Source organism: Candoia aspera, chromosome 8, assembly GCF_035149785.1.
Source record: "Candoia aspera isolate rCanAsp1 chromosome 8, rCanAsp1.hap2, whole genome shotgun sequence".
Classification (NCBI taxonomy): domain Eukaryota; kingdom Metazoa; phylum Chordata; class Lepidosauria; order Squamata; family Boidae; genus Candoia; species Candoia aspera.
The window spans coordinates 73,863,483-73,881,702 of NC_086160.1; the positions used below are offsets into that span (position 1 = coordinate 73,863,483).

General features: G+C 43.9%; 3 protein-coding genes across 3 annotated transcripts; 1 reads left to right on the top strand and 2 right to left on the bottom strand.

Annotated features, from left to right (window-relative positions):
- On the top strand, positions 1 to 2,700 carry LOC134502409 (progonadoliberin-2). Its single transcript, XM_063310749.1, has 3 exons — positions 1 to 138; positions 313 to 384; positions 2,662 to 2,700. The coding sequence occupies exons 1-3, from the start codon at positions 1 to 3 to the stop codon at positions 2,698 to 2,700; spliced, it is 249 nt and encodes an 82-aa protein (XP_063166819.1).
- A 4,358-nt stretch (positions 2,701 to 7,058) lies between these two features.
- On the bottom strand, positions 7,059 to 10,646 carry MRPS26 (mitochondrial ribosomal protein S26). Its single transcript, XM_063310269.1, has 4 exons — positions 10,338 to 10,646; positions 8,716 to 8,862; positions 8,447 to 8,570; positions 7,059 to 7,608 (listed from the first exon to the last, which is right to left on the bottom strand). Exons 1-4 carry the CDS (start codon positions 10,553 to 10,555, stop codon positions 7,477 to 7,479), a joined length of 621 nt encoding a protein of 206 aa, XP_063166339.1. The 5' UTR covers positions 10,556 to 10,646; the 3' UTR covers positions 7,059 to 7,476.
- Positions 10,647 to 13,775: 3,129 nt separating this feature from the next.
- Positions 13,776 to 17,041, bottom strand: LOC134502109 (neurophysin 1-like). Its single transcript, XM_063310282.1, has 3 exons — positions 16,922 to 17,041; positions 15,914 to 16,118; positions 13,776 to 13,813 (listed from the first exon to the last, which is right to left on the bottom strand). The coding sequence occupies exons 1-3, from the start codon at positions 17,039 to 17,041 to the stop codon at positions 13,776 to 13,778; spliced, it is 363 nt and encodes a 120-aa protein (XP_063166352.1).
- Positions 17,042 to 18,220: the final 1,179 nt, after the last annotated feature.

Consider the following 18,220-nt stretch of genomic DNA (forward strand, 5'->3'; position numbering starts at 1 on the left):
ATGGTGTGCCAAAGATCCCTCCTGCTCTTCTTCTGCATCATTTTTTCCATCAGCATACATCTGACAGGAGCTCAGCACTGGTCCCACGGCTGGTATCCTGGAGGGAAGCGGGAGATTGCTTTGCCCTCGAGCCTTGAGGTACACCAGTGCTACCTTTAAGCTTATATCATCTGTCCACATCGGTCACTTCAGATGTGTTAAGCTGATACCGTTATGCCCAGACAGCCTACTAGCCAAAGAGGATGGGAGCTGCCAGCTCAGGGAAGACTGGTCTAAATTTACTGCTTTATTCTTCCTTCTTCTCATTTTCAGGACTCTGAAGAGAGCAAATTTTGTAGAGGGGGCCTGAAAGTCCCAAGAGATAAAATGGTGAAGCACTTACTGGTAAGCAATTGGATACTTGGTCTGGATTCAAACTCCTCTGGAGAAGAACATGCTAGTGATGAAAAGATCCACTGCAGGAGAGCTTCTTGGTATATCTCCAGTGGATTTCATGAGAAGATGGTCTGTAGGATGGCGTTCAGTGAGACTGAGTAAAGCCCTCTTTGCATTCTTACATTGAGTAAGTAGGTTGTCTAAGGACCAAGGCATCAAGACAACCTGAACAATATTCCAGAAAAGTAACTCAAGCAGAAAGATTATTGTGGTGGGACTTGGGAAGGGAGAACTCAGTATTTCCACAGAGTAAAACCAAGAGCAGACTCTAGTCTTCCTAAATAAAATAATCCAAGACTCAGCCACAGTCACTGGAATATGTGATTTCTGGGACTTATTTGAAAAACTGATATAAAAAGTAGCTAGGAAGACTTGTGCAATGTTCAAAGATTCCTGGAAATGTATTAGAGGAACTGATTCATTCATTCAACAGATTTTTTTTTAATAAAAAGACATATATTTACAGACATACAATAAATTGAAGCCATGATTCGTTACAGTCCTCCATAGTTGATCAATTATGGATTCAGAAGTTGTTATTGCCCACCCAACTCAAAATACTCTGGGCAGGGTACAACACATTAAGATTGTGAATGCAATGAAGGAATAAATCAAAACATAAAGAAAATAACAGTAATAATACACCAAACCAAGGTGAATGCCTTAGCTAGGGTTGAAGGCCTAGTGAAATAAAATTGTCTTTAAAGGTCTTCTGAAAACCATGAGGAGGGAGCTTTACAGACTTCTGGGGGTTAGAGAGTTCCAAAGTATGGGGGCCACCACAGAGAAGGCCTGTCATTTCATCACTTCAGAGATGGGGGGCTCTTAAGAAGTAGGTTCCATGGATTATGATGTTACTAGCCTAGGTTAGCTCTACTAATGTTCTGCTGATGAAACCATCAAGTAGTGGCTTGCATGTCTGAAGGGAGCCATCACCAACTGGACGCTGCAGAAACGTAAGGTCTTACATCACTCAGAATGCCATTATTTCAATGTCATGAACTATAAATCATCAAAAGCTACTAAAGAGTTAAGCAAGTTCATGCATCCATTCGGTTACTCCTTATCTTCATCCTTCTAAGAAATGGTTTGGAGTGAAATAGATCCTACTTCAAACACTGGGACTAACCCTCTGGCCTAGGGACTACATCTAGCATCCTCCTCCCCATATTCATGTCCCCTCATCTTCACAGAAAGGCTGCCTTTGGAAAGATCTTTTTCCTCCATACCAGGTGGCTTTTAAATAGATGAAATAGAGATGAAGAAGCTAATTTTTCTCCACTGGAGGTGCAGCTTCCTTTGAGATATTGCCTCCCTGCCTTGCCATCAGATCTTCTGCCACCTTCAATTGTTACCAATAGAGACCATATTAAGCCTAATTGCATTTGACATGTGACAGAGTGAAGTGTGCGGCCCACTTCATGCTGGAAAAGAATTGCTGCAACATGCTCCAATTAGGCTATGTTAAAGTCAGTTTGCAAGACATAGCTGGTATAGAACATGGCTGTCTAATAGGGCTACCTAAATTGGTCCTGAAAACACTGTAGTGGATACATATGAACTACTGGGCCCAATTTAAATATGCTGTATTTCTTTCTTCTCCATCTGCTTCGGCTGGTGGAAATCCTCGTTTGTTCTAATCCTAACAGTTCGGAATCCCTAGTAAGAGATCAGTTTGCACAGCATTACCCAATCCATGTGCCAAGATCAACCAGGGAAGTTCTGCTTGTGACCTTCTCAGTTCATGCTTCAGATCATCAGCAGGGCTTTTTTGGTGAAAGAGTTCAAATTGTGAAACTTTTCCACAGGGAAATATTACTGGGTCTCATACTGTGTTTCCTTTAAATGAGTCCACTTGGGCATTTGCTAGAAATAATCCTCCAGGAGAATGATTTTTAAAAACAACTTTGCTTTCATTCCACACATTTTTTTAAATAAGTGGTTTTATTCTTGAGAGCTAAAATGCTATGATGTTCTTCCCTTTTATAGTAGAATTTCCTTGGCTTAACTGAGTAACGTGCCCAATATTATAAGTGTGTGTCTACACCGTCATCAATATGCTTTGATTTACTTTTATATTTTAACCTTGTTTGCAACTGGAGCAGTTTATGAGCTCAGGAAAATAATTATTTTTTATTCTCCTTTTTCAGGAGTAGTATGAAATGAAAAATACAAGTAATACAATGAGACCTACTGATCATGAGACCATGCTTTCAATTTTAACAGGCTGGCATCCTGGCTGGACAACTTCAGAAAAAGAAATGACCGTGCGCTTTTGGGAATGCTTTGCTCCTGAACAGTAGCTTTCCTCCCTTTGACATCTCATAACCCACTTATAGAACTAACATCCTCAGTGCATTTGAGATCTTCTGAACCAAGAAGCCAAGGTTACAGATTCTCAGCATGTGAACGCTAAATAACAGAAATGGCTGAAGAAAAAGTAGATGAATGAGTGATTGGAATAAACTCCCACAGAAAAATCTTTTATGAATGTGGAAACACCAATATATTAAATGAAATACTTTATTTTTACTATGTAGCTACAGAGAGACATGTCTGCAGTCAAGCGCATAGTATTGTTTCCAGATTTGACCCTGCAGTCATACTCCTAAAGTTCAACACTTGTGACTCTGAATCAGCACCAGTTCTTCTCCCCCTCGGAGATGGCTGGAGAAAAGGAATCTTTTCAAAATTTCAGATTTTATTCTTGTGACTTTTGGAGAAGCTGCAGATTCTCCAAAGTAAAGAGCCTCTACCGTTCTTGTTCTGGTCTTCTAAAGTTGTAGCAGAAAAGTTGTTTTCCAGTCAATGCACAGATAGAGAGGTCTACCGAGGCCGTTGAATTTGTAGGAAGTAACCGAGGCTCCCAGTCTTCAATCTGGTTGCTTCTGGGCCAGTACGCTTTATTTTTCTTGAAATTGCAACCTCTGACTTACTCACATGGTACGATGCATCTTCCCCACCTGTCCCAATGCCACTTTTTTTTTACTCTGCCTTTGATGCAGAACTCTATCGTTGGTAGTTTCTGTGTGAATTTTACTCTAGTGGGATTACGATTTGACTAGGAGCAGCGATTTCAAAACGGTAGGAGAGGTCTTAGGCAAGAATACCAAAACCTCATTAGATTGTGCACAGATGGCATCATGCAAACTCAGGGCAAGAAGACAAGGGTTTTATAAAGGATCAGAACATTTAGGAATTAGTCAGCGGGGCAAGAGGAGGAATGCTGCTTTAGTGCAGTGTGCCAGAATAGTCATTTGAAGGGCACCAGGGAGAAGAACAGGACATCCACAAGGGAACCACGATCGTCTTGATTTTTTGACACTCTCATGCCCCCAGCAGACACGGATCAGAAGACAAGACCAGTGAAACCCCTTTACAATTGGTTTTTGCCTTCAAAACTCAACGTTCTGCTCACATCAACTGTATTAACCAACTCTGATCAAAAGACAGGCAGAAATATACCATTTATGACATATGATAGACATAAATACGCAGGATAGGGGTGCAACAGCAAGGCAAGATTCTATGTGCAACTTGGGATAAACTGGAAATGTCATCTTTTTCTGCAGAATGTTTCAGCTACTTCTTTTATTAAAAATCTGGCTTTGCGTCCAATCAAATTAATTGAACTGTTGTTTTTGTCCTTGCCTTTACTTACTCGATCCTCAAATATTCTGGTGGCTTGTCACAGGGAGACATACAGGGGTGTTTTGCAAGACATGGTCAAAGAAGTCCAGATGGTAGGCATGACAGAGTCCACTGAGTTGGGGGGGGGGACAATAAAGTTAAATAAATGCAATTAAATAAAAAAATGGTATGATTGAAGCTCTGCCTGCTTTTTATGGGCAATGCATGTAAAAAATGGGCAGAGCTTTGATCACATCATGGTGACTGCCATCTGGACATTTTTGACCAAACCATATGGACCTCTTTGGAGACCTAGCTCCAAGTCCTTATGCAGCCAAAGAAGCTTCAAACTGCTAACACAGGCTAGATATGTGGATCATTACACACCTACAGTATACTGAAAAATCTGCAGGAGTTACCAATTGTTTACCATGCACACATTTATGTGCTGATGTTGATCTTTATTGTCCAAAATGGCTTAGGACCTGACCATCCAAGGGACCTTCTCCTGCTGTGGACTTGTGCATTGTTAAGATCAGCAACTGCGGCTCATCTGAAGATTCTCCTATCATCATCATCATCATCAATCTCCCACCTTTAATTGGTACAACTCTAAAAACTTTCTAGTCCAAGGAATAGTTCCTTCTCTGGCGTAGTTCCCAGGCTGTGGAATACCTTTCCTCGTTGCTCAATGCATTTTGCATTTCTTTCATTGCTATTTTTAACCTGTCCTGCTACCTTTTTACATTGTTTTCCATTTTCAAATTTGCTTTAGCCACCTTGAAGGCAGAGCAGAAAGGCTGGCTATGTATCAACTAAACGAGTGAATTAAAGAAACATTTACTAATTCTCAGCCCCTCCTACCTCACAGGACTGTGGTTCTAGTAGAAAAAGACAGGTTCTCTGAGGTCCCGAGAGATGGCATAGTAATAAAAACAATAAATAGCAAATAAATCCAAACAATAAAACAGCCAACTTAAAATCATTCACCAACTAATACAAGTTCCCCATTCACTCCATCCAAAAAGCAACAGCAGCAGAGATTATGTGCCATCAAGTTGGTGCTGACTTAGTGACTGGATCCATCCCCAACCTGGTCCTTCAGGTCTCCCAAGGGTGGCCCCATCGCCACTGGAACTGAGCCCGTCCCCCTTGCTGCTGGTGGTCCTCCTCTTCTTCTCCTTCCTTCCAGCTTTCCCAGCCTCAGAGCCTCCTCCAGAGAGCTGGGTCTTCGCATAAGGTGTCCGAAGAGGGATGATTTGAGCCTGGTCATTCGTGCCTCGAGTGAGAACTCTGGGCTGATTTGTTCAAGGACCCACCAGTTTTCTTGGCTGTAACAGCAGCAGTACTGGTGGCATATATGCAGGATCTTCCTGTGACACTGAAGATTAACTTGCCAGAGAAAAGGTTCATGGTGTAATCTCTAAAACTCACCCAACTAGATCCTAAGGAGAGAGGCTCTGCAAAGCCACACTCATGGTAGCTCCTCACACAGCAGATCCCAAAATTGGTTGGAGTTGGGCAGCATCCAAACTGAATAATAAATGAATTATAAAAACTAGGGTAGTATCAATCATCAGGAAATGTTTGCACTGGGAAGAATCCTGTTCATTCCTCTACTTCCTTCCAAAACCTGAAACGGTCTGCCGTTCCCTGACACCTTTTCTGTCTAGAAGCAAGCAAGCAAGCTTCCTTTTGCCAATGGCTCTTCTCCGAATTCTGTCTCCGGTTTGGAACAACCCCAAAGTTTATAGAAGTTAAAAAGTTTTAGGAAAGGGATAAAGCATCTTGTAGCTACAAAACCTAACCTTGGTGTTACGGTTGTAAGCTAGAAAAGGGGAAAGGAAGTGGAATATCCTGGAAGCAGAGAAGTCTGGATGAAACTAGACAACAGCAGGAGTGAAAAACATTTGTCCAAATGTGGGACTGCTTCATTAGGATTGGAGATCTGGATTCAAAAGGAAAAAATGGTGGGGGACACCTTGAAGAAATGACCTTTTTCTGGGATCATGAAGACTCCTGCACAGCTGTCCCAGGAAGCAGAAGATGGACATGGTTTAAGGCAGTGCTTCCCAAACCTGGGTAAATTACAAAATTGGGTAAAAATGGTTTTTATTTGGGTAGTGACACACAAACCCATTAAAGTGACTTAAAGTGTTTTGCCTGCATTGGGTAAAAGGAACTTTCTGGTAAGTGGTTTTGGGTAATGAAGGAAAAAGTTTAGGAAGCACTGGTTTGAGGCATTCCCAACAATTCCAAATCCCATCTTGCAGATGGCTGTGTTCTCAGGGATAAGGCTACACAGCCTCTGGACAATCGTTGTCTCTTATAGTAGCCCACTTCTCATTATCTCACCCTTAGCATAGGGGTGAGAAGGGAACAAGCCACATCTGCTGCTTTCAGCTCCAAGGATCAAAGGTGGAATATAAAATTAACAGGTTTTAAAAGTCATGAAACTGTTGGCTAACTCCTACTGATTTCAATTATGTTAGATTTATATTCTGCCTTGCCTTCAGCAGTTCGATGCAGCATTCGTAGTGTTCTCTCCTCTGGCTTTTCCTTACAACCCTGTGAGGTAGATTGGGCTGGAAGGTTTTGGCTCACCATCACCCAGGAGTGACCAAAACCTGGGTCTTCTCACTCCTGATCCAACACTTCAACCAAACTGATTTTCCAAGATCTTTTGCCTTCTTGCATGTACATATATTTAGATTTAGATGAATTTATGTATTTCCCCCTTCCTCCATTTTTTCCCACAACAACCCTTTAAGGTAGGTTGGGCTGGTCCAAAGTTCCTTGGCTGAGGACAGACTAGAATCAAAGTCTCCCAGCAGCTTGTTCAATTCCTTAACCACCTCACCACGCTGGCTCTCAAACCAAGTTACTCTGAAGGAAGTTCCTTGTTCTTACCACTCTTCTGCTGTGCCCCCACCCGCCCAGCTGGTGCTGCAAACAAAGCCACCACAAACAAACAGCCGGGGAGCCAGAAAGTAAAATAACTGTGTTTAATTTCTGAGCAACCCAGAGAACCTGTTCTACAGGTCAATTATTTTTAAAGGGAACACTTCAGTAAGTGTCCCATTCCCTTTTCTAAAGAAAACCAATCTGTGAAAAAGGAACAAATGGGTTGCACACATACAAAGACTGCTTTTTCAAAGGCTGAATTGAGTTCTTAAACACAGCAACGATGGATTAAAAGGCCAAATCTCTGAAGAAGATCCATTTCTTTCTGCAAAACAGCTGGAGCAATTGCCAAACCAGAGCTGCACAGTTTGGAAAGCCTGAACTGTCCACCCTTCAAAGCCACCCCTTGAGGGCGGTGAGGCTGATAGGGAGGAGCACTGGTGACTCCTTGATTCTTCAGAGGAAACCTGGGAGCCGGATGGAGCACTCCTTGCTCTGTGACAGCAGCTACGGCATGACAGTCCGCTTAACTACTCTCCCTTCTTTATCAATGGCAAAATTGTAATTCTGCGCATTGTTCAGACACTCCTCGATTCGCTGATCCAAGTTTTCAAGAGTGATGAAGTTCTTGGATTCTTCCTGTATCAACAAAAGGAGAAGGCAAGAATGAGATCAAAGCTCACCAACTACCAGGGCATGCTCACTCTGAGCCTTAATGCTCAGAGGGAAGAGAATTTGAGGGAGGCCTTAATACATCCTCTAGACCTCTGCCTGATTTTAAGCCATCGCTGCTAAACAGTGGCTAACAGTGTCAGATCATCCAAGCCATAGCAGCTCCCCTCTGAAGTCTCTCCGTTATTTGTGGTTAACCAAACACAGCAGGGCATCCCTGGTTAATCCTGAAAAGCTAAACAGGGTCAGAACGGTTTTGCATGTGGATTGGAAGCTACTAGGGAATCCCACAACTGTAGGCTGTATTGAGAAGTTGGGGGGAAAAGCATTCTGGAAAAGGGGAATAAGAAGCCGCTCCCTGATAAAAGAAAGGTACACGGGCGTGTCCATGAAATCACCAGGAGCTGCATGTGGTTTGGAAAAGCCTTTAGCCCTTTTTGGCATCTAAGCAGTACAGGCAGGAAGAGATTCGCCCTGAAGCAGAGGGTTTTATTTATTTTTTTTAGATTTTTTTATCCTGCCTTTATTATTTTTTATAAATAACTCAAGGCAGGGAACAGTTAATCCTCCCTCCTCCTCTTTTCCCCACAATGACAACCCTGTGAGGTGGATTGGGTTGGGCTGAGAGAGAGTGACTGGCCGAAGGTCACCCAGCCGGCTTTCATGCCTAAGGCAGACCTAGAACTCCCCGCCTCCTGGTTTCTCACCCGTTGCCTTAACCACTAGACCAAACTGGCTCTAGTTTGGTTTAGTTTCAAACTGATTCCAGTCAAGACGACCCTCTGGAGCCTTTGGGCTTCCCTACCTGCAGCTGGAGCACCTCCTCCTCTTTCTTCTTGAGCAACTCCTCCTGAAGGGCTGCCCTCTGCTGCTCAACCCGCAGCTCACGGGCTCTGGCCGCCAATTCTTCCTCCCGGAGTCGCTCCATTCTAGTGCAGCAACAGGAAAGAAAGAGCACGTTTGCAGTTCCCAGAGTGGCAAAGGCAGAAATATACTCACCTCCTTTTCTCGCCAGTGGCCAGAAAAAAAGATGCTGCTAACAGGTGGAATGAGGCAGGTGCAGGCTAGTTTTACCTCCGCTCGAGTAAACGCTTATTTTCTGCATCATTCCAGGCCATTAGAAGTTGGTGTTCCTCTTCCTCCGCCTTCTTCTTCTGCTTCGCCAGTTCCCCATACTGGTTATCATAGCGTTTCTGCATTAGCTCTTCCTTCAACTTGATTCTAGCAGAGAGCACAGGAGGGAATGTTAAAGGACCCACAGCATTTCATCCCCAGACTACAAGATGCCTCTAGCCCAGCGTTTCTCAACCGTGGCAACTTGAAGATGTGTGGACTTCAACTCCCAGAATTCCCCAGCCTGGAGTTGAAGTCCACACATCTTCAAGTTGCCACGGTTGAGAAACACTGCTCTAGCCTTTCAGCACCTTAAGCATGTCTGGCTCCGGTCACCCTAATCCACAGCTTCCCAGGCATCAAGCACAGAGGAGCACTGAGGGGGCTACCTTGGCTCCCCACAGGACACAGATAGGGAAGTGCTTTTGGCCCCATTGGTTTAGCAGATTTGGGTCAAGTATCCAAAGTCCGGTGCAGCCTCTTTGTGTGTTCTGGACGCACACTCACACCCTGGTCTGTCTCACAGGGGGAAAGAGAAGTTGTCGGCTCAGAGTACAGGAAGCAGTTGGAAGCAGTGGCTCTGCTGGAACCAGGTTTTGTTGATAAGTGAGACCAGGACCTTGAGGCTTCTTCCTTCTCCCAGGGAGCAGAAACTTCAAGGTGAGCTTCTTGGGCGATTTCAGGACACCTTCCAGCCCAAATCTGGCCAGACGCTACAGATCCTGATGCTGGAGGACAGTCTCTGATGCAAACCAAGAGGGCAAAAACTCAGAATTGTGCAAGGAGACACTCCAGGCGATTCAACCGGCACCCCTGAACTCCTGAGGCACCATCTCAACCAGGAATTGCATTGGTTGTCTTAACTGGTGACCGAGGGGTCTGTCTGGGAACCCCGGCTGCGGTTTTACAGGTGTGGTTTTTGCTTTTGACGCTCTGTGCCTTTTTATTAGCCACCCAGAGTCATGAACCTGAGATGGGCGGCCATATAAATGGGAAGACTGTAAGCCAGGGTTTCTGAACCAGGGTTCCGCAGCGCCCTCGGGTTCCGTGAGAGGTCTCTGGGGGTTCCCTGGGAGGTCACGATTTATTTAAAAAATTATTTCAAATTCGGGCAACTCCACCTTAAAGAGGAAAGTTTCATTCCTTATTTCTAGTTGAAGAACGCTGCTCGTGCCTATATACAGGCCTACCCATGAAATATATATGATGGTTTTGTAACTTCTGGCCTGTGTTTGAGCCTGGATGTGCAGGAGTTTCCCGAGGCCTGGAAAACATTTCAGGGGTTCCTCCGGGGTCGGAAGGTTGGGAAAGGCTGCTGTAAGCGATCAAGGTGTCGCCGCAGCACCGACGGGGGGAAAGGGCCTCTTCTGCAGCCCCGGGGACGCTCACGGGCCGCCCACGACCCTTTTCCGCCCCTCCAAGGCCCTCCCGTGAGTCCCCCGCGAAGAGGCTGCGGGGGATGATGGGGCCGGCGGGGGATGATGGGCCGGCGCCCAGCAGACTCGGAGGGCAGCCGGGGGGGGGGGCTCGCCAGGGGGCCTCGAGCTGCACCGGTGGAGCGGCCGCCTGCCGCGGGGCCTCACCTGACGGCGCCCACGACCCGCCGGTACTGCTCGTAGCGGTCGAGGACGACCAGCAGCTCGGCTGGGTCGACGGGCGGCGGCACCTTGATCCGGTCCGCCTTGGACTTGGCCGGGGGGTCGAAGCGGGTCTTGCGGCCGCGCGCAGGGACGAGGCTCGGGAGGCCGCGGCCCAGCAGGGAGGCCCGGCCGGGGAGGCCCCGCAGCCCCGCCGCCAGCATCGCCGCCGCGGCACGACGGGAAGGAGAGCCGGAGCCGGAAGTGGGGCCAGGGACGCCGGGAGATGTAGTCCCGCCGACCGCAAGCGGAAGAGCGAGGAGAGAGGCCACCCCGTGCCCTTTCCGTGCCCGCGGGGGGGACGGCCTCCAGACCGGAAGTTACGCCGAGCGATGAGGGATGATGAGCGGCGGAAGAGCGTCATCTCAATACAGGAAGTAGCAACGGGCGCGATGGGGAATGTAGTTCCCTTCTAGGAGGTTCCCGCGCCCTGTCTTTATCACATCCGCTTGAAGGAAAAGAAATGAAAAACGTCCTTATAACAACTAATTTGATTCAGTTGCCAGCTCAAAGGGTCAAAAATTGGAGCGCCCCTGCAAGGGCTGAATTACATGGCTTTTGGGTCACACACCTCACAAGCCTGTGTCTGAAATGATGCCGGAAGTAGATCCTTAGTATTAATGGAAGCTTCTGAGTTACTACGTGAGCAAGTTAAAAGGACAATTAGCTCTAATTTAATAAAACGAATCCAGAAAAATTGAAGACAACATTAAGTGCAGGGAATATAATTAAACCCAACAACGCTTGGGCTGCTCCGACTGCGACTGACTTGACACAAGTTGATAGGACACATTCAGTAGAAAACAAGAAAACGAGCGTGACTCAGGCTTTCCACCCAAAAAGCAACATTGACAGGCTCTACTTTGCCAGAAATAAAAGTGGGAGGGGATTATTCTATGTCGAGCAAATAGCAGAAAAAGGGACACACCGTTTGAATGATTATAGCAGTGTTTCTCAACCTTGGCAACTTTAAGATGGGTGGACTTCAACTCCCAGAATTCCTCAGCCAGCCTTGCTGGCTGGAGAATCCTGGGAGTTGAAGTCCCCACATCTTAAAGTTGCCAAGGTTGAGAAACACTGGATTATAGCATGCCGAGTAAGGAACCATGGCTGGTGGGAGTTTGTAAAGAAAAACCCTACTAAAGACAGTACAAACTCAAAAGACTGCCAGAAAGAAGCAACCAAATTCATATCTGAGAATCTAAACCTCTTCCCATTCAATATATACTTGATTCTGAAGGAAAATCAGATCACAGTTCGACTGGCTGAAAACAGGAACTCATAAAGAAAGCGAAAGAACAGGGATGACAGCACAAGAGATAGCCCTGGAAAGCAAGATCAAAGCAAAAATCAAAGCATTTATGTTAAAGACAAAACTGTAGATTGCTCATTAGTGGCTGTAGCAACATTGTCCAAACTGAGAATAAGGAATGCCAGGATAAAGGTGCAGAAATTGTGTACGCTGGGATCTATACAGAAAGGTTGGCTTTACTGTTACAAAAAGGACGTGGACCATATACCTGAAAAAGTCTTCGAGAAATGAGGAGGTTGGGAATCTATGGGATTTTAGAATACAGACCCTTGAAGCAAACCAGACATTACTATTTTTTTAAAAAGAAAAAGATGTGATTCATAACTGCAGCAATACCAGGAGACAGTCGAACTAAAAAAAGTAACAAAATATTAGGATTTGCAAATTGAAGTTGTAATGCTTTGGGGAAAGAAAAAGAAAAAAGTCAGCCATAATGCCAATTGTAAACAAAGCTCTTGGAACCACACTGAAGGGGTTCACCAAATATATGGAAGTCTATGATTTAAAATTTAAATTTATTACCCTCGACACCATTGGCTTTGCAAAACCCCACTTTGCTCGGAGCTTCCTACGTACTACGGCAATACCCCCATGATTCCCAGGTTCTACTTCAGAACCCAGTTCATCAGAAAATAGCCTAAAGACCGTGACATTTGATGGATGTCTATTATCAAGCAGATAATAATAATGCATTAAAGGGATAGACACTAAAAGAACATGGTGATTTCCAGAAATGAAACTTTGAGAATTTTATTTTCCCATTCTTTTAGAAAATCTGTGAACATGTCATGCAGCCTGAATATAATTGTCATTGGTGTATTGACAGGATTTTTATGCAAAAGGATTCAGAGAACTAAAGCTGTTTATCCCAATTCGATGCGAAAGGATGCTTTCCGTCAACATGCGAGGTATATTTGTATGACGGTATTCACTAGATGTTTGCATTTAATGTAACTGCTTTTCTGGGTGTACTTGCCATGTCCTGAAATGTTTCTCAACATCTCCAACATTACACCAGGAGAGAGTCAGATATCAGTCTTTTCTCTCTCATACTGAAACATCTTTAGCTGGTAGAATTCTCTACATTAAATTTATTCCTATGTAAATAAAATATAAAAAGGAAGGGAAACAAATTTTGTGAGATGAACTCTATATATGAACCTGTCTTCTCAGATTCAGGATTAACGACTGGAAATATCAGTGTTGGAAACTGATTTATGCTTTGATTTTCATTCTGCTGCTCCATCACTATATAAACATTGATATTTCTCTTTTAAGAGTCAGCCTGACTGCTTTTGATGTAATTTTTGTGGGATGCAAAAAACCTCAAAAATAGCCAGTGAGACCAGAAAGTGAGAAATCCTCATAATTGAAGCCATGAGGCTATCACATCAAATTCTTGAGTTGCCACCCTGAACTGTTTTTACTAGTCAATAGAGGGAGCTAACTAGACCCCTGCTGTCATTCAATCAGATCCTAGGCATAAGATAGTTTTAGAGAAATGGGGCAGCTAATCCATTTCTGGCCCAAATTCTGCATCCCATGTGCTTCTACAAAGAATCCAATCTATTCAAAACATAAACCTTACAAGCTCAAGGTATGGAATGCTTTCTTCTTGCAATCAGATAAGCAACATCTAATTTAGCTTTTGAAGAACTTGCTAAGGATCCTTTGATTACATCCAACATTGGGTACCTCTGAAACACTGAAATTGCACAAATTCTTTTTTATTGTTTCATGGGAATTTTTAATATATGTTTCTGCTTTCCCCGTGTGTGTGTTTCTGAGCCAAATCACAGCCAGTAAAGCAATATATTTCATTTTCTCACAACTTGTAAACCAAATGGGCACTTAACTATACAAGACATCTATAAATGACTTTATTGGAAAGATAAGAGAACATACATTGTAGATTTTAATGGTTGTCCAAGTTTTATTTTGCACAAACATATGAGCCACAGGCTTCTAGCAAGCATTTCTGAACACTGAATAATATATCCCATCAGTGTGGTTTTGTTGTCTACAAGTTCATAATCTAAAAGTGTTTTTGCACTGTTCTTCCTTGAATCTTCTCATTCTTGATCACATACAGAATCAACCATGCAACCCTCTGCAAAGGCAAAAAGAAAAATAATGGTAAAGAAGCCAATATCAACAACATAGTCCAAGTGGAAGTGTTTGATTTAGGACCAGCTGCATCTTTGGGAGCTGTAGAATTGTTGAAGTTAGATTAGATATTGGACCACAGCAAAGAACTTTCTCAGCCCACTAGGTAGACCAGACAGGGATATCAACTTCACAGGAAGGCTAAAGCCACTTTTATTGAGATTGGCTATAATAACAGAACCTTGCAAGTCTGATTGTGCTGGACCTCCTCATCCTTCCTATAGTTCAGTGAATTAGGGAGGCATCTGCTTGAGCAGCTTCCAAATGTTACCTCATTATCTCATTCTGGGCTTTAAAAATGCTTTAGTCCCTTTTGCCTGGGCAACGTATCTCCATCAAGGTCATCTTCCCTACTCTCTACAAGGTTAGATATTGGGCCAGAGCAAAGATAGGTTAGATATTTAACCAAGCAAATGTAGTAGCCATTTTTGCCCTATAACTCCATTAATACCTTGAAGGAAAGTGACAGTAATTTTTAGAGGAGGCCTTCAGAGGCTGTATAGCAACTTGTGATGACCCTAATCTTCCACTCAGAACTGAAGTGGAAATGAAAACTGGAAAAGGAAAAATAGCCTGCAGGGCAACTCTTAGCTATTTCATGTGTGGTTCTGCTCCTCAGCATAAGACACAAGCTGTAGACATTGCACTGTCTGTTGATTTTCCAAGGTTGCCCAAATATATCCAGAATTTGCATGTCTGAAGGATTTCTCAATGAGAATTTAAAGGACAGCTTCATCTACCTCTTCTTCTCTCCCACCTGTGGTGCTACTTTTTTTTGGCCATGCGATTTGATGCTATTTGAAGAGCTTATCTGGATGCTAACAACCTTCTCTTTGTGCTGTGCTTACCCTTTATCACTTGTTCTGTGGAGGAGAATGGGTGCTCTCATAAACAGCATGGAGGGGGCTTCTGGCACCCGGCTTCTGTTTTTGAAATGGCATCTTTGTCTCCATTAAGGCAAGTCCTGGCTTCATTAAGAGCCAGAGAATCTTTTTCGTTTTTTGTTCTGGTATATTGCTAAGAGTGTTAATGATTGTGCTGATCTAAATCAATGAATAGATGGCTCCTCAAGTTTGTAATAATTAGGAATTGCTACTGCCTTCCCCTCATTTCTAAGTTTTTGGAATGGATGCAGAAGGCACACGTCTTTACCTAATAGGATTTCAGTGAGGCTTACAATCTGATTTACATGAAAGAGGGCCACAGATGTTTAACTGCCTTTGGTTCTTGTTATGGAAATTTGACTATACGAATTGGCCCGATCTTTGATTTTTCAAAGGGTTATGGATCATATTTTCCATGATTTTTAGACAGGTTTTTTACTGTATATCTAGATGATTTGCAGGTTTTCTTAGAGCAGGGTTTCTCAACCTTGTCAACTTTAAGAAGTGTGGACTTCAACTCTCAGAATTCCCCACCCAGAATTATTATATGAAAATAATTTAATGTGGAGTCCTTGGTGCTGTCTGAGCTTGGTTGCTGGCTTGCAGACATTTTATTACCTGACTAGGTAACATGATCATCTGATGATGCTACCTAGTTGGGTCATGAAACATCTGCAAGCCAACAGCCAAGCTCAGACAGCACCAAGGACTCCACCCATGGCCACAACTGTGGGGGGGGGGGTGAGGGCTACCGGGGTATGTGCTGCAGTGGATAAATCTTTTGGGGGTAGGGAGAGGGCTTCATTATTTTCTGCTATGAAGAGACCAAGATTGCCAAGACGTGTTTATGAGCTTTTTGCCAAGAACACCAAGTCCTGAATAAGGGTGGAGAGAGCTGAGATTTACAGCCATGCCTGTGTGAAGCTTGATAGATGCTGTCTCATGTCTGTCTTCCACAAGCTGATGCCATCCAAATGGTTGGCACCAACTCCCCTCATTCCCCAATCAGCACCCCCAAGAGATTATGGGAGTTGCAATCCAACACAACCAGACTGCAAGGCAATTCTGAGTTTTGTGAACTTTCCAGGGGTCAACATCAACAGCCTATAAGAAATGTGATTACTATTTTTTTTTCAGGAAGAGGGTTAGCAGACGCTCACCGTGGTTGCAGCAGATGCCAGATGCAGCACATGTTCCTCCGTTGCTGCCACAGGGTTTCTTTCCAGACTCGCAAGGGGTTGGCAGGAAGTTTTCTTCTTGGCATCGCAGGGTTTCTGCTGTGCCCAAGTAGCAGCCCAGCTCTTCTCCACAACAGATGTTGGACCCAAAACAGTGGCCTCTGTTTCTAGGTCCGCAGGAAATGCACTATCAGGAAACACAAGCATTCAATCGTTTAGTAAGTATCACCATCATCATCCTCTTGCACAGAGTAGCTGGCAGAAAACCACCACAGTATAATCAAAATACAAAACCTAAATACAAAACTGAGACATAAAAGCAGTAACCATTTAAAATATTCCATCTTTCAGAAATAGCAGATCGTATCTTAAAAGCATCAGAAATGTACTGTAGATTTGCAAATTTCTCCCCTTCTCTGACTCTGCAGCTTTAATCAAAGTTCCCAGTTAGACTACCAATTTTTAACAGAGATCAAACTGCTGTATCACTCGGACTTATTCTAGAGTGAAGATCTTCCATCGGGCGATAAAGCCGGTCGGTATAATATTTGGCCTTTCAATCTATTCCTGTGAAACTCAAAGGTACGCCTGTCAATGAGCAGCAGCGTGGCTCATGGCTCAAGTTTTGTTTAACCATCCCCAGCTTAGCAAAATATGGGGAGCCAATCAACTTTTTTTGAGTTGTGCAAAAAAACCAAATCTTGCGAATGTCAAGTTCCACTGGATCTATAGAGGGGAAATTACTTCTGAGCAGGTACTGATTTCTCATCCTTTACCGCCCGCTAATGACCAGCAGCACTGACAAAGCCTGTAAGGAGGGAAATGTTGCTCACCTTCAAATTCACAGCAAAAAAAAAATAGAGCCCCTTCCATCAATATTCGTAGTCGCTTGAGACTATTCTTAGCTGTTGGGGTAGCCAAGCGGGAGGCCTGCCCGTCAATTCTGAAGCATGTACTAATACCTCTGTATCAAATTCCCCGGGGACCTACCTTTCTGACTTCCATGTCCAGAATGGATCTCTTCCCTCCAATGGGGCAGTTCTGGATGTAGCATGCTGAAGAAAAAGCAAGCAGTGAAAGTAAGCAGAAAGTTAACATATTGTAAGTCATATCTGCAACCACTGCTGGTCGCCTCTTTTTTAGGATTGCAGAGAAAAACTCATCCAGAGTTCTTCTTTGATAGCCACCAGCCTTTATACTGATGAAAGGCCTGCGTAGGCATGGCATCAGCCACGTTACTCATTTCTCTTAAAAAGCAGAAGACATTGCTTTTCATGCCAGATGCCTCATCTAATATGCCAAGGTCACAGGCGTGAGGTGAGTAGAATATGGACAATTTGCTTTTGCGCATTTTTCCTCCAAACTTGAGGAAAGATATATCAAAGGCCAAGACTCAAGAAGTCATGGACGTCATTGGGGACGAGCAAGTGGATACTTTTCTTTGTACTTTCAAGAGTTCTGAATGGAGGAGACAAGTTAATGTCTTCCTTAATGAGACTCTGGCTTGACCAGAATCCTCAGTTTGAGGAGTTGGGATTTCAGTTCCCAGAATTCTCAACCAGCACAACCAAGATAAGATAAGAACATAAGCAGTGTCCTGTTGGATGGGACCCCTGGCCCATCTAGTCCAGCAGTCTGTTCTCCCAGTGGCCAACCAACTACAGCAGAAAGCCCATGAGTCTCCCAGCAGATGGCCTTCAAGGGTAGCCCCACTACCATCAAGGCTAATAGCCATTGATCCCCAGGATCCACCAATTTTTGAAGCCAAGCAAAGTGGTAGCCAACACCATATCTCACGGTAAAAGATGCTTTCCTTGGGAATTCTGGATCCTGAATTTTTGTGGGTGTCAGATCCTATCCATGTATCAGCTACTTCCCTTATGGAGTACATGATGCATGTTCCAATCTATCGTGTGGTCTTCCCCTTAAAAAATCCCACCTGGGAATTCAGATATCCAAAGAGAAAAGATGTTTTGGAAGGGACATGGGCAATCTAATTGCATCTTGTTAAAGAAGGTGCAATTTTTCTCTGGGCTGACACATTAGCCATCCCAGGAAATATACATTCAAATTAACCTTTGTTTAATTCACTAATTACTTACAAAATTGTAAAATATGACACTTTTGAAGAAGAAACTGAGAGCCCCTATTAGGTTTTAAGCTAGGGACACCTGATAGTATAGTAGAACTCACTATCTAGGACTTAGTCCAAATTAGGTCAATACTGGACATCTAATTTTCCGTAAAGATGAGATATAGTCTCTATATGATGAAAATCTCAGATTTCGG